Raw genomic sequence first — 17,416 nt, forward strand, 5'->3', positions numbered from 1 at the left:
CTCTGAAGAACAAAACTGCAGTTTGCATAAAGAAGCTTTAGTCCTGGTCTAACCAGAGAAAAGGATCTCACGAAACAGCAAACTTTTTTTGTCCAAGCCCCAAACCAAACACAAGCTTTCCCTCTGATTAAGGTTTTAGAAAAGTGTTTGCATCAAGACAGAAATAAGGTCTCGATTTAAGTATATTTATATCTGACTACGAGCAAGAGGCTACTTTGCCAAAAGGATGGCTAAACCCATATTTCACAGCCTTCACATTTTCCATAACATGTTGTTGTGCTTTTGTTGTTGTTGCTATTGTTCTGTAGAATCTAGCAGCACTCACTTCTGTTGTTTTGTGGACAGGATGAGTCTGAATAAGGCATAATGTACATTTTGTGCTTTCTACACATCATGGCGTCAGATGAGTGTACTTAATTTCAAAAAAGCAGGTGAAGAACGAAAAGGGAAAGGCAGAGCTATAGCAGCAAAAATGTAAATGTCAGATGAATGTATAACTGATTCCATTTCTTCCATTTCCACTGTCGCTTTGCTCCTATCTATGCAGTTACGGCAGGTAAATGTCACAATTGTAGATTCATTTTTAACTCCAAATTATTTGGTATGGTTTGATGTCGGATAATATCAGAATGGTATGAACTAAGTTTGGAAAATGTAGCTAGTAATAACAATTCTGTTAAAGCAAAAGTGTCGGAGGATTCTTCAAGAAATGTTTCTGGTCTTTTCATCAAGTGCTGCTGATGAAAGGAAATACTTTTGGCTCTTCGCAGAAATCTAGAGGGGAAAAGCCCATAGTACTTTACCCTGGATACCCTTAACATGACAAAAATTTGACATGGCCCATTAATATTATAGTTTTCATCAGCTTCTGTTTCTGAAGAACTTTCCCTGAAGCTGCCAACAATACTGGGAGTTGGAAGAGGGAAAGGAAGTTGGTTAAAGGTTATTAACTTCGGGAGCTGGGTGAAAGTGGACTTAGAAGCTTCTAATTCTAATCACATTAATCCAAGTTTTTGTTTTAATTGCTGTCTAAAACAACAGTGATGCCAAGTTTCATACACCATAAATCTGGATTCTGGAGGAACTTTATTTATTGTAAATGAACTACATATTGATGTAAACAATCCATTTGCTCTCACTAGTGAAACTGTTAAATTTAGTGTGTCATCTGAATTAGGCAGTATGAATTGTAATTCCCTAGGCTGTTGAGTAATTCAATGCAACATGTTCACAATAGACATTATTATTCTGTGTGAATGTAGCCTGTGCCTGCTGTTGACTTTAGACATTAGGCAATGATGTCAAGAGTTGTCAATGAAATATAGACAAAAAGCTGTTCCTATATAGTACATTGGTAATACTTAACTTTCCTCCACTATGTTTAACATGGTACAGAGTACATTTTCACTTACTGTAACCCCATATCTTAAGCTGAACTTTATACTAACTTACCAATAAATAATGAGTGTTGAGGATTTTTAATATATGCATGCACACACACACTGATTTCTCTTCAGATCACATAAATCTTTTACCTTCAACATCAGTTGTTCATCCTGTAGTTTCCCATACCTCCTGCCAGGTACTTACATAGCAAAACATTTGTACCTCCCAGACCATCTCCCCACATAAGAGGATTCTCACCCTAGTAGTCCAAATCTTTTGCTGAGTTCTTCGGGTTATGTATATTACTGTCCCGATGGGGTTAAAGGCAATTTGCAATTTCAGAATATTCTGCTTTCCCTCAAACTCCCTCAGTGAAAGACAAATTTCCCTCTGCTGTGTCCTGGGACTCTGAGTTTGACATTTTCCTTAACCAATGCGTTTTCTTATTTTATGTAATGTCATAATTTTAGCCTGTACCCCATTATGATGGCTTTTAATTTTTAAGGAAGCAGAACTGACTTCCACAATGTCAGAACAATGCCTCTGCTTCAAAAGAGAACCTGTAACAGATGTAGCACCACAGCAGTAAAAACTTTGCCTGGCTCTTTAATTGGATTGCCTCCATATAAAGTGGCTGTAAAAATGGTACATGGTTGGAAATTTCAGTCCAAATGTGTACCAGAAGCATTTGCAGAAATCTGTTGATAAATTGAGGGGGGGGGAGTATTACCAAAGCTCCTGGTTTTTAATTTTTTTTAAATTTTATAAAAAAAAGTTTGATAAAATTAGATCTCAGCTTCTCAACACAGTATCTATTCTCAGCCAGACATCAGGGCAAGACAATATTCAAATGAAGAGTTCTGGTTGTGAATGCTCAAACTGATATTGAGTCACTTGCAGATACCAGGTCATTGAAATGGCTGGCAAAAATAAAATGTCCTTCCAAAGAGAAAAATACTTGACAGTGGGTTTGATTCAATACCATAGGATAGCTCTTACCAGAGCAAGATTCAAGCACTTAGATTCTATGGTCAAATACGGACGATTCCACCAAGTGCCATATTCTCTGAGAATATGTATTTGTGGAGCATCAGAAATAGAAGACATTGCACATGTCCTATTCAACCGTTCAGTTATATGCCTCAGTAAAGGCTCAGTACTTAGAGACACTACTTGACAGAACCATATATTGGAACTCTAACAAAAGGTTATCCTATTTCCTTCAGGGCACAAGCAAATATGTAGTCACTAGAACTATTAAATTTATAATCAGGACTGTCCAACAGAGAACACAATTTATAGAACACATTGGAGTTGCACGCAAAGGTGATGAATTCACCTAAGAACATACTGTTTTCCATTTTTAATGTTCATCTTATTATATAGCTCTGCACTCTATTTTATCTTATACTATTTTATCCTACTTTTTATCTTTATCCTTTATCTTACATTACTATACTTACCTATTTTATCTCACTGTAGCCTATTTTATTTTATTTTACTGCACCTCACTTTATTTCATTTTATTGCATCTTACTCTGGCTGATGCCTATGCTTTGATATGGTCAGCTGACTAATCATAGCTGCCTGCTTGCAGCTACAGAGCTGAAGAAACTATGACAGCTGCTGTAAAGGGTGCACCTTACTCCGTCGGTGTAAGGAATGCTGAGTAGGAGGCTGCTACGTGATAGCATTAATCACTCTTGTCTCTCTTGACTAACTCAGTTCCAGACAAACAGCAGGAAAAAGAAAGCAAGATAAACAGGTTGTCCCTTTTTCAGCACCACCAAGATCTCGACCTCCTTTTCACTGTCTGTAGCGGGAGAGCCCCTTGTTAATAACTTAGCAGCACACTTCTGGTTCAGACCATTTCAGAATCATAAACTATTCACAATCATTCTTAATTTTTTTTTTAACTAGGGGATTTCTAAAATTAAGAGATGACTGTATATTTGTATCCCTACCACGTATACGCTCCCAAAGTTACATCCATTGTAAGCAAGATTTATTTACATGCCACCTACTTCAGAGATTCTGGGCAGCTTACATTCCAATAATAAAACTATAAAAACAATAAAAATAGGTCAAACCAAAACACCAAACTTCAACTAATCATACCCTCTCTGAGGTGCAGCCACCTCCACTTAAATAGCACCTTCTGCCCCAACCAGTCCTTTCTGGGCAAGCTATTTCAGAGTATTTGGGCTGCTTCTGTACTAATGAAAATGTTTGAATTGCCCTATGTAATTGCAGTCATTCAAATGCAAAAAGATGACTGTCATAGCCTCCTGTCTGGGAGAATCCACAGCTGGTATACTAGTGAAAACCAATATCAATCTGATATCTTGAGTGGCAAGACCAATACGATAACACATAAGGAGAACTTCTATTCTCATGGCCAAATGAAGATCTTCAGGCTTCTCAAGTCAGTCTTCCAAACTCTGCATTCCATCAGTAGCTCCATTCCAGGTTACCGATAAAAATCTTTCCCTCTTATCCTCCAGTAAAGCTAAGGAAGCAAACCTTACACAAGTTATGGATAGAGAATGCCTGGGTGCAAATATCCCTCCTCATGACTTGCTAACCAAAAATAAGAGTCACACTCATAACCTAGCCAATAATTATTGACCAATAAGAGGAATACATTTTTAATAATCTCCCTCATTAGCCTGTACTTAATATCGACTAACTAAGGCTGTACTCTCTCTCTTATATACGACTGTATAATTAAATCTGTTGGAACTACCCCACATGCAGTAATTAAACTAGAAGTTGTATACAGTACTAATTCATACCAGCATATACTGCCAATTTTCACACAGTACACTTAGATCAAGATTCCCTCTTCTGTAATAAAATGTTTCCTTTAGTTTATTATCTGTTGAAAGAACAAATAGGAGAGTGCTTATCTCTAGTTGTCCCATAACTCTTTAGCTACTCTACTGGGAGATCAAGGTATCAACCCTCTGGCAGATCATGGGGTCTCCATGAGGAAGGCGAAATTGGAGAAAAATTTCATCCCATCCCTTTTTCCAATGCTTTGGAATTTCACTGAGTATTAGTTGGGATCCAGTCCACTGAAAATAGAGCTTCAGGTCAATCTGGATTGATTCAAAGCTATGTGTAAATATTACATTTTCATTAGGTTAATTAAACTGCATATTAATCTGCTGTTAAGACTCCCTCCTCATACAAAAAAAGAAGATGGCATTGAATCTGTAAGATATTTTGGGTCAAATCTCAAGTATGTTTTTGTTGGAGATTAGAATATTCTGGATGTGTATCTGAACAATCCTGTGACTGGGAATTTGCCCTGAGCAGTAATTGGTGAAGAGGTTCTATAATAGAAAGGAGAATTTTTCATATAAAATAGATTATAAGGATAGGCAAAGACCAGAGTCCAAGAGCCTGTGCTCTGTGCATGCATAGCTGGGAAATAAGGCAGAAGTAAAGGACCTCAGATTACTTACAGAGAGGGGACACCGAATAAATCCTTAACTTTTTACCTGCACCCTACAGCCCCTTTGTTGTCAGTAGGTCATGACATGTTGAAGAATCAGTGCCATTAGATTTGCACTTATTATCAGGTGTATGTATTGCAACCATGTATTAGGGTACTTGACATAATAACTCTTGAGGATATATTTTGAAAGTACTACATTCCTTTTAAGAGGCTACTTTATTTTTAAGAGGCTGCTCCATCTTGAAAATACATCCTTTAATTATCCATCATGTAAGCTAACGAGGCAGCAAGGTAGTGTTCTGTGAGTAGAATTCACAGCAGAATTATAATCATGATTTATTGCTGGGCAGCCAAGCCTAGGATTATCCTTTGTATTCTCAAATCAACATAAAATGCCTGATCATATATTTTAAATCTACTATATAATACTATGCAAAGAAAAAGCATTTTTATGGTCATTCTTATTTAGAATATAAAGCTTAATGGAACTGTATGAGGATGTAGAAAAACAATGTCTCATCCAGTATCAATTCTCAAATTATCCACATAATTCTGTCTGGACAAAGTACATAATCCATGGTGTAGTTGCTGTTATTTCTCTTCTTCTTCCTAATAATGACAGATTTTTTAAATTTCTAAAACTCAATATAGTTAGAAGGCCAGGATATAATCAGGATGAAACCCTTACACTGTTAATTGGAAGCATCTTTAGTCATATTAGTTAATGAAAGAAAAGATGAACAAATGGCCCTTGAATCATTCATTTGCTTCCAATAAACCAAGTCAGGTTAAAAGGGCAGTGGCAAAAAATCAGTCAGGGTGCTTTTGTTATAGGGGTGGCCTATACATTTATGGCAATGCTTGTGTAAAATTGTATATATGCATATACATATACCTTGTCTGTTTGTTTTTAACTTTTTGTTGTCTTGGGGTTCCCCCCTTTCTTTCTGTTGTTTTCTTTTTCCCTTTTCTATTCTCTTTATATAAATAAGGGCTAGAACAGCTTATAATTATTGAAAATAAAATGCAGTATATAATGAAAGTTGTGTAGGGCAAGTCCTGGCTTCTAGGAGACGTTACACTGATATAAAACTTATTACACATTTTTAAGATACACACTCCTGAGACATCCATGGCTATAGTTCAAGATTCACCACAATCTCATCATCACCAATCATTAGCTTTGTTATCCATCTGCAGTACAGGCTGCCTTAAAAAATACAGATGACTCAGAGTATGTACCTGAAGAGATCAAAGCTAATAAGTATCATTCTTAATTATTGCATTTAATTCACATTTCCTAACAAAAAGCCAACACAGATTAAGAAGTTCATTTGTAGCAATAATGTATTGCTTATATTACAAATCTGATGAATTCCTGCCAGATATAAATCAGTAAAACAGATAAGAAGCTTAATATCAAAAGCTGGATGCAAGTTCATTTTCTTTTCAATTGGACACCTTAAGACTATTTAACTTCTGGGAAGCAGTAAATTTAATCAGTAGCTCTTGTTCAGTCAATCTTTACAAAATAGAAATAGAGGATTGGATGATTGACAGGATGCTTTCTTCAAGGGCACTGGCAAATATTTCTGGCTTTACACAAAATTGACTCTTGAGGAAGTTGAGCTGCCAGTTATGCACACCTACAAAGATCATCTTCGCTCAGTGCATGGAACCTTTTTCTAAGCAAGCCCAAAAGTTTGACATGAGAAAACATAGCATCAGGCTTTTAGAATTTGTCAACAATAGGTTATGATTTCATCATCTCTTTTCCTTTATTCTGATGCCTGGGTAAATTTATTGTGCAGTTGCATCTTAGATCTTCTGCATAAGAAAGAAAAGAATCCAAAATCCATAGTTAGATAATACCCTTAACAAGTAAGTGTAAACATTTTCAAATTCTTCAGAATCTATCAGACACGGTAGGGGAAAAAACAGGGAGATAAAGAGGGAAGCAAGCAAACAATTCTAAAATTAGACCACGTATTTTACCCATAAGAATTGTAGATACACTCAAAATTACAGACTGAGGGCATTAGTCATTAGTGGGGGTTGCCAATACCTGAAAATGCATTGGCTGAAACCCATTCCTAAAATGCAAAGGTTGGCTGATCTGCCAATCTATCCAAATAACAGTTGAGAATGACTCAGTGCATGTAGGCATGGCCTCTTCTTCTTCCCCACCTCCAGATTCACAAAGCCTACTTTTTTCAAAATCCATTCATATAGCATCTCTTCCCACACCCATAAGTGGAAATCAAAACAAGTATATGATAGAATGTAAAATTGATGAATGTCCATGCATTGACTAATCCTACTACTTCATTCTAGCACGAAGTATAGAGCAATAGTGGATGGATGGAGAAATAGAAACCAGATTTATTATCTTTATCTCTGTCTCTGTCTCAGATTTGTTATTTTTTTGTCGTTTGTCATGGAAAATCTCAAATTCTGAACATTTTGCCAGTGGGGTTTTGTTGTACAGGGTTATTGTTGCTTGCAGGGCAACTGAATTCATACAAGTGGGGACCTAGAAATAGTTTATATTTATGAAGTAGGGAAAAGCACATGGAGGCTGGAGAAGATAATCCAATTGTCCATTTGATGGGTGTAGAATTAGAGGTGGAGGAGAGAAGAACAGCACCTGCTGCCTCCCTCATAGCTTAATTTTCCACCTCTTTTGGACATGCACCCATATTATCACTCTTCTAGCTGGAAGACTGTGTATTAGAAAAGAGACATTTTAGGCTTAACTTCCACACTAAACAATATTATATTTACATGTATATGAAAGAACTAACATATCCCCATATTACTGGTGATAGGAAGTTTTGTAGCATTTTTGGGACAATATTATTCATATAATTCTGATTTTTTTTAAAAAAAAAACTCTTCCCCCCCCCCTCCCCTGTTCCAATGCAGGTGAAGAAAATTTATTGGCAATCTTGAAACGAAGATGGTGGAAGTACATGATCCTTGGAATAATAGATATAGAAGCGAATTACCTGGTAGTTAAAGCTTATCAGTATACCACTTTTACTAGTGTACAGGTAAGATTTTCTCCTAGTTTATTTTGTCTTCTCTCCAGTAACTTAATCAGAATATCAAAGGAAACAGGATTGAACTTCACAGTAATAGATCCATACTTTCCTTCCTGAGACTGGCATCCTATTTCCTCCATGCGTTGGCTCAAAAGAGAGAATGGGTCTTACATTTATGTAAGGCATGGTAAGCATAAATATGATAATTACAGATATAAGGCTGTGGGCACATAAAGCTCATTCTTAGCTTTGCTCATTATGCTGGCAAAGATGAAACTAGGAGCTTCAAATAAGTTAAAGAGATAAGCAGTAATAATCCTGTTCACTCTTCTGTACAAGGATTAAAAACATGTTAAGAAATGTGAAAAGGAGGCTATTATCTCATCCCCCATATCCAGTTTCATGTAGAATTAGGAGTCAATACTGGAAGCTAACGTCATAGTTTGGTAGATATTATTCTTCAAAAATCAAAGACTTCATATGCATGACAACTATTGAGAAGTTACACAGCAAGGAAACAGATGGATAAGTATCCTACAAGCCGGAAACAATAAAGGTCACGTCACTGTAATATAGCCTTCAGATGATGAAATTACCAATTTTCTTTAAAGGGCCTAAACTTGCAGGTCCCTTCTGGCAGAACTGCTTGGGTGGCATAACCCAAGGGAAGGCTTCATGTGATGGGTTTTACTCAAGACATGTAATCTTTCAACCATTTTCTTCTCTTTGCATTGTAGGTTTGGTGCCAAGGAGTATTAAGTCATGGTCCTGTTTTTTTCACAATTACTTTTCTTAACTTAAACCTTCACGCATGTTGTAGCTATGTGCCTGTGTATTCTTGTTTGTTTGTTTGACCCAAACAACCAAACCAGTTTTATGCACTCCATGTGATAACGTTACCAAAGGCCCACAAATTTTAGCTGGGTTTAGTAGATAAGCCAAAATTTGTGGTCACATGGACTCTGTCTTTCCCCTTTGGTGAAATTCTATGAAGTTGATTCAGAAATATGTCCTACTGTGTTGAATGGCTCTCAGACAGGTGTGCAGATGATTGCAATCTTAGCACCCTTTTTGCTGTACCTCTTATTAGAAGTCAGGTCTAGTGTTCCACTCCCTTTCCTAGATTCAAAATATATGTAAGAACAGAGATTTCTTTTGCTTGTGATCAACTGAAGTCTCTGAGACTGTCAGATATTCACATATCCCAGAATGTTGCAGGTGACTCCATTACAGGTGACCTCATCCCAGAATGCCTGGAGTACATTCATGACATTCGGAATACAGTGATGAATGGTGGAAAAAAGTTCCACTTTAATTGGAAAGATGCCTTTCTGTGCAAATTTTCTAAAATAATTGTGTTGTTTCTCTAAAAACATGGCCTAAACGGTTATCCCATATTTGCTGCCTACAAATTGGGCCATACATTTGGGATAGCCATTTTTGTTCATGCCACCTTTTCATCCTTACAAGTAGAAATATAGACCGTCATGTAAAAACATAATTTTATGTAGAGATGGCAATAGCTGTTTGATTGCAGAAACATTCCTATGTCTAGCACATTAATTTTCTGTAAGGTCATGCATTGAAATACAATTGCATACAGAGAACGTTTCCTGCATGTATGAGCAAGCAGCTAGAACTGTGAAATGAATAAATGCATTGCACTTGCTATATTTTTAACTGATAACAATCAATGCTTACTTGAAGAGTCATAGGCAATATTTTAATAATAAGGAATATATGAACCATTTCAATAGATAATGAGCTTTACCATATATATCGCTTAAAGAATCTGTTTCATGATGGAAAACTTGTATACTGTACAAATATGCCAAGTTTGCAGAGACTTCAAGAAACATTTCACTCTTTTTCTCATCTTAAACTGACTGCAAGAGCCAATAATTGTTGAAAGAAACTTGATGGAATTCCATGCACTTCTTTTGTTTTTAATTTTGAAATAGCTCTAAGCCTTCCTAAGGATATGTAATAAAGTCCAAGGATGCTTTGTTGTACTGTAAATTAGATGCTGCAAACAGAGCAATATTGTGGTGTCTCAGTTTGTACAGCCCAAGAATGTACAAGCCCAAGCACGCAGAAGAAACTCAACTACATATACATTTGACCTTTGCCCAGGAAGTAATTGCTTTATTTGGAAAGGTGTGATTCTGTGGTGAGATTATTATTGGAAAAAGCACCCTTAGTTCTCTCATCCTGATGAATTTCTGATTAATATTTTAATTTGGGCTAGGTGCTGGTATGTGTGATGACTTCTCCGCTCTAAGTACTGTAGGTTGGGTTGTTTTTATCCTTAAAGGAAAGGAGAATCTAGTTATATTTCAGTCTGGCTTTATAGCTGGTTTTGAGACCTTGATGGCTTTGGCTGCCTCGATAAATGAACTAATCCAATAATTTGACAGGGAAAGCATGTCTCTGTTGATTCTGCTGGACCTGATTAAAAGCTCTTAACCATGGTGTCCTTCTAAACCAAATTACAGGGATACAAGTGAGGGGTATGGTGACTTTATTTTTCTGGGATAATTGTTTTTGGAAAGTGATGCTGAGAGACTTACCTTAATTTAGTCTTTAGGTGATTGTGTTCCTCAGAATTCTATTTCTTCTCTTCCATGATATTTAACATCTATGTGTAGTGGAGATCATTTGAGGTTTGAGAGTTATAATCATATAAAGAAACATCAAATAATTACAAAAATGAAATACAAGTAAAACAAACTCAGTTTCTTTCCAACAGGGACAATAGTTGTTGGGTGTTGGTGAACGCTGGCATGTCACCCAAAACATTATGGTGTGTCACCTTTGATATGCATGCCATAGGTTCACCATCACTGGTTTAGTGTAACAAATATGAGATAATATTCAGCTACATCTCTCCTTTCCATTCCATTCAAGGAAGGTTGTTTAAATCATTGCCTGGCTGTTGAATTAGTTGGGTCATAATAAACTGAAATATAATCCAGTCAAGAAAGAAGTAGCCTTAGTAAGGCTGAAGTAGGAATTGAAGCTGTGTGCAATGGGATATTACTCACCTTGAAAACATAAGTTCATGGTTTGGATATCTTCTGAAACTTGGCATTCATCTTGGATGCTTGCTAAGAATTATTTGCCCAGCTGATAATGATGTGCCATCTATATTCATTGGAATTGATCAATGAAAGCCTAGTAATGTAACAAATACCTTAGTAATATCACATTGGATTATGAGAAAGTTGTTTACATTGGACAGCTTTTGTAGACTATGTTGAAGCTACTTGTCATCCAGGCTGCAGTAGAATAATGCTATTCTGGGTCTGTTCTTCAAATGGCTATCCTGCCTTCTATTTACGGTATAAGTATAGTTCAACATGACTGTGACTTTTAAAGTCCAGAATGGCTTAGAATATAGCTAAATGATCATCTACTCCCAAACAATGAGCCTGCTATTGAAGTAACCACCATAGGCACACTTACATGTCCCATCACCCCAGAGTTAATTGGAACTAAGAAGTTTCCTACTTCACTGATTTGAACAAAACATTTCTCTTTAAAAAGGCATTTAGTATGAGATTTTAACTTGCTTTTAAAAATCTATCTCTGTGTTATTGTTGTGATGTAAGATATCTATTGTCTTGATATGCTCCTAATTTGTTGGAGGTTTATAACTATGTTTTTAAAAACGCCTTTTCCAGATATAATTGTTTTGAGGGTTGGTAGAGTTTCTCCTGATCATGCAAGCTATTTCCTTGTTATACATGTATGCCAAAATCCTGTGCAACCCCCTGGTTTTATAAAAGGGCAACCAGCCTATAGTATTATTAAATTATAATAGTGATTTCAGATATAGAGTCAGAAAAAACATCAGAAAAAATATAATCAACAATAATGATATTGAATGATGTGGTGTAATGGAACTTTTTGGAGGAGGTTTCAATTACACATGATTTTTTAAAAATATCAGTCTGAATGCAACTATTGAAATCTGTAAAGATTGAGTTTTTTAGTTGGCTCTGAATTTTTTGTAAATATCTTTGAATATCTCTTATAAAATGTCCTTGTTTCTAGTTGTAAATATTTTGAATGGGTTATCTCAGATTAATGTTGATATAGTTAGAAATTTGAATTAAGGTTCTAGAGACAGGGAAATGTTATAAAAATGAATATCACTTCAAGATTATTATATGTACTTAAAAGGATTCTCATATTAATATATTTAAGGCATTTCAAGATTTTCCTATATATTACATAAGTTTATGAGTGTATGCGCATGGCTGCTTTTTTGTGTATGTGTGTGTGTATTAATGTGTATCTTTTCTATTTCCTTTTCTGTACATTATGTATGTTTTGTATTATATGTTTTTTTTTGGTCTTTTGTCCTGTTTTCTTTGTTGTATTTTTCTTTTTTTAAATTTTGCATATTAACAGAATTAATGTAAAAATCAAATCATTTTTTGAAAGGATAATTCTAATTCCTTGATTTGGGAAAAATCAGGAGCAATCTATTAGCACTTTTTCCAGCTCACACATGTGATTAAAAGACACAAGCTTTTGTGAGTCACAGTTCACTTCATCAGATGCATAGAACTGGTAGATTGATGTCGGATTTAAATTGCAGTGAAGGGAGGGAGGAAAGGGAGAGGAAGAGAAGTTGGTTATGCAGATGCAGATTACATGAGAAACAGCTAACAACTACCTTATCAGTTGACAATTATAATGTGTTAAAAGTCCATTGTTTGTTGAGCCTTTCTGAGATTGCCTGAAACCTTTTGATGTCTGTGAATTCAGCAACCCCTCGTCCAGTGATGGAGTTAAACTCCTGTTTTTCCAAAACAGTTTGACTTGGAGTATCTCCAGATTTCTGTCCACTAAGGATAAGAAAATTGTCAACTTTTCCTTTCCTACGCTGTTTTTTATGTTTTTTACCGGGGAAAAGGGTTCAGCAACTGGAGGCCTAGAAACCCATATTTTGTTGATTCTGACCGCAATTGTCAGAAGAAAGATCTATTGTTTCTATCATTTTGAATGTGGGATACACATAAAAATGGTAGGGTAACCCTAAAGTAAGTTTTATATAATTTAAAAAGGCATTCCTGGCTCTGTTCACATACTGTATTTGTGAAATGTTTCCACCTGCATTGCATCATCCTCTCCTCCCTGATATCCTTACCCTTCACACACACACACACACACACACAAAGGGCAACCCTCAGCCACCAAATGTCCTCATCTGTTTTATCAGAAACTTTGTCCCATTGAAGCCAATGTGAAGGAATTAATTAACTACATCAGTGTCATAGAAAAATCCACAATGGGAAAAATGTCAGAGATTGGATCCATAACTCCTCCTGTTGCTCTCTCTGGTCAAACCTTTGGATTCTCTAGGTTCACAAAGCAGATCATAACCCTGACTAAGGCTGACAAGGAAAAGGTGTTCAGGGGGACCCCTATACTGCATTTTCCCCATTGAGATCAGAGGACATTGCTCTTTCTTTGAGAGGCAAAACTGGGTATTTCTCTAGCCCTTGGACCACTTCTAAGGACTGTTGGACTTCAGAGTTATTCCCTGTTTATTCTTTTTATTTAAATACCTTTCCACATTTGCAGACTCAAAAGATTTGTCAGGATTGTTTATGACTAGGTTGAATGATGACTTTTATTTATTTCATTTACTGTCAGAGACCAACAGTCAGAAAGACAATTCATTTAACAACCAAGGGAGAGACTTTTTAAAGTGTATGTATTTATTTATATAGTTTATATAGTATCTTTCTCCCCATAGGTCATTCAAGTTGGCTAACAATAAAAAATATTTTGGTTTTATAAAAGCAGTTAAAATCACTAGGACTGCTCTCAATATGATCATTAGAAGCAGATTTGACTTTTGGTATTAGGGCAAATTCGCAGGTCACACCAAAATAGTTTTCTCAGACACTTTCCCTGTATTATGACAATTCTAAAATATTAATCCTACTTTACTGCCTTAATCTCGTTACATGGGCAGCAATAAGTATAAAGCATCTCATCCCAGCGAGATGCCTTGTTTTGCTGTCTAAAAACATGTCCTGACACTGATCCATTTTTTTCCAGAAGATATTGGAATAAATTCCCAACCAATCCACAGAAAATATTATGTTTTAGAAATCCTTTAAAGCAGAAGATTTATGCTAAGATATAACAGAGCAAATATGGGAATAGATTTTGTGTTTACAAATATGAAAAAAACAGATGTATTGGTCCTCCAGTATATCCTTAGACAGCTTCCTCGGTAGTCACCAAGCGATTTGCCTGCCCCCCCTTTTAATTTTGTGACCAGTCATTTTAGAATTGGGCAAGCACCCCCCATCACCAAAGTTACCCACAGTTTCCATGATATACGCTTAAATTCCAAATATCTACGGTCCAAAAAGATTGCATATATGAATCCTAATTTTCCCTGAAATGTAATTCGTATCTGGTTTGTACCATTTCAGAATAGAGTTTTATGGTTTACCTGTTTGGTGGTCTGTCCTGATTCACTTAATGATTGTGGTGATTCACTAAACAACCACTGTAAAAAAGGTTGTAAAATTGGGTGAAGATGGACAAATAAATAGAAAAAGATCTAGTCTTCTCTTTTCCTTTTATACTTCCATATGGTGTGGAAGGTCTTTTCTTAATAGAGAGACACATTTGGTGAGGTGAGCCCCTATCCATTCACAATCTGAGCTGGAATCTTTCAGAAATAGAAAGGGCAACGCCTAAGGAATTCCTGCTAGTCTAGTAGTAATTCAGGTGTGCAGGAGAAAAAGGAAACAGCATGGTAAACTTTTAGCATTTCATGCCCCTCCTGTCCATCAACAGAGCTCATAGCACCAACTAAATGCCAGACTTCATTTATTTGGGCTCCAAGATCACCGCAGACGGAGACTGCAGCCATGAAATTAAAAGACACTTGCTCCTTGGGAGGAAAGCTATGGCAAACCTAGATAGCATATTAAAAAGCAGAGACATCACCTTGCCGACAAAGATCCTCAAAGCTATGGTTTTTCCAGTAGTAATGAATGGCTGTGAGAGCTGGACCATTAGGAAGGCTGAGCGCCGAAGAATTGATGCCTTTGAACTGTGGTGCTGGAGAAGACTCTTAAGAATCCCCTGGACTGCTAGGAGGTCAAACCAGTCAATCTTAAAGGAAATCAACCCTGACTGCTCATTGGAAGGATTGATAATGAAACTCAAGCTCAGATACTTTGGTCACCTAATGCGAAGAGAGGACTCTTTGGAAAAGACCCTGATGCTGGGAAAGATTGAAGGCAAAAGGAGAAGAGGACGGCAGAGGATGAGATGGTTAGATAGCATCACTGAAGCAATGAGCATGAAACTGAGCAAACTCAGGGAGGCAGTGAAGGACAGAAAGGCCTGGCGCGATATGGTTCATGGGGTCACGAAGAGTCGGACACGACTTAACGACTCAACAAGAACAACAACAACAAACTGCCTTATGAACAGGAAAGGAAGCTGTTGTTATATCCAGCTTTTTCCATATATGTGACCTTTTGTTGTTCTTACAAACTATATATATAATCTGTCTTCATCTACTGTTTAAGATTAAGATAGAAATGTTGTAATCAAATCAGTAAGCAAGCCCTGTGAAATTAAAAACTCCAGGAATATCTGTTTCTGTAGAGTGTTGGAGATTTGGTGTATTCTAGTATACTTCAGAGAAAATAGGTGCTTAAGTATACATGAACATTTTAGTGACCTTTAAGAGAGATGGAAGAATTTATAAATTACAGGTAATCCACGGTTTATGACTACAATTGGGACCAGAACTTTTGTCGCTAAGCAATGTGGTTGTTAAGTGAGTCACACCCAATTTTACAACCTTTTTTACAGTGGTTGTTTAGTGAATCACCACAATCGTTAAGTGAATCGTGCCGTTGTTAAGCAAATCCAGCCTCCCTCATTGACTTCACTTGTCGGAAGTGCTCTGGGAAGGTCACAAATGGTGATCATGTGACCCCAGGATGCTGCAACTGTCATAAATACATGCTGGTTGCCAAGCACCTGAATTTTGATCATTTGACCATGGGGAAGCTGCAACAGTTGTAAGTGCGAGGGCTAGTTGTAAGTCACTTTTTTCATTACTGTCAAAACTTTGAATGGTCATTAAATAAATGGTCGTAAGTTGAGGACTACTTGTTAGATGCTGCATTACATTTTAATTAGTCAGTTCTTTGGTATTTCAGGAAAAGGCTTTTGCATATGCTTGCTATTTCACACATGCCTGTGTGCTATTTCCAAATGTATTCCTACTGCTGTTGGGTGGATCCAAACAACATTCAGTAGGAGTAACTCAAGAGATGTGTTTTAAGTATGGTTAGAAATCTTGCTTTTCACTTGGACAAAATTCTCTCTCCCACACATATCTCACAATATATTCAGCTCTTTTTTCCTATATATAACTATTTTCTGGTTTTTCAGTTTCTTAGTATTAAGTAGATGCCAGCATTCTACATTATGTATTCTGTATTCCACATTGCTGGGTTTTTTTTAAAAAATGTCATGCATTATGCATTGCTTTTTTTTTTTTAAGTTAGATTTTCTTCTGCATTGTACTTAACAGCATTTACTGGGCATGTTCTGCCATTGCCAGTCGGCTGAGTTTTAAATGACAGTTTTTTCAAAGTGAATGTTTGGAATCTTCATTCCAACTGATGCATTGAAATAACCTTTCAGCAGTCCCAGGAAAGTTAATTTCTTCACATATCTCTGTCCTTTATGAAGCTACTTGGAAGAAAAAAAATGGTAACCTGTATGTTTGGCTTTTCTCCCAATCAATAGTTTATCAAACGTCTCAGCTCTAAGTTATAAAATACTATAACCAGCATTTTTGTATTCTAATACCAGCCAGACCTGACATTATATATCCAAGTTTATTTTTCTTTTCTGTTTTTAAGAATTTTAAAACTCTTAATGTGAATGTCATTAATAATGATGTGAGTCAATATTGTTGGTCCCTTTGTGCCATGATTGCAGGATACCATAGTATTAAACCACATCAATGTTGTATCTAAATTAATTTATGAATGGTACAGCTACATGGGCAGATCCAATGATGTGGGTATTTCCCATGTAACTAACAGCCTTTCTCTTGTTTAGTTCTCAGTTGAGTTAGAAAGAAATGTTAAAAGCCCAGTTACCCTCATTTGTTGCAACATTCTTACACAATCTGCACCCACACAAAACACATATTACAAGAAAGCAGTTCAAAAGAAGACCACTTGAATGGTCTTTATCACTTCATGGTTTGTTGTAAATATTGCATCTGAATGATTTGCCTGCTATGGATTTCAGCATTACGTGTTCCATGAGAAGTTGGCCAAGAACCCAGGATGCTTGATCATCAAAAGTCAGAGTGAAGAAAAATCCCCATTACAATTCCCAGCTTGCCTCACTATTACCTATGTTCCATGAAGAGCCAAGGACCTTATCTACAGGGGGGGTTTTTTGGTGGGGGGCAAGTTGTGTGCCTCAGTCCAAAAGGAAATTAAGT

At 36.4% G+C, this 17,416-nt stretch overlaps 1 protein-coding gene across 1 annotated transcript in view; it reads left to right on the top strand.

The window, feature by feature from the left end:
* SLC35F1 (solute carrier family 35 member F1) overlaps positions 1-17,416 on the top strand; it is a 216,407-nt gene that overhangs the window by 155,691 nt on the left and 43,300 nt on the right. The window contains exon 3 of the mRNA XM_088139919.1: positions 7,775-7,902. Within this exon, the coding sequence (XP_087996045.1) occupies positions 7,775-7,902 (128 nt within the window). The remainder of the gene's footprint in view (positions 1-7,774; positions 7,903-17,416) is intronic.

Source organism: Python bivittatus, unplaced genomic scaffold, assembly GCF_059951505.1.
Source record: "Python bivittatus isolate LINGU-HERP-01145 unplaced genomic scaffold, Pbiv_v1 ctg000020_np1212, whole genome shotgun sequence".
Lineage (NCBI taxonomy): Eukaryota > Metazoa > Chordata > Lepidosauria > Squamata > Pythonidae > Python > Python bivittatus.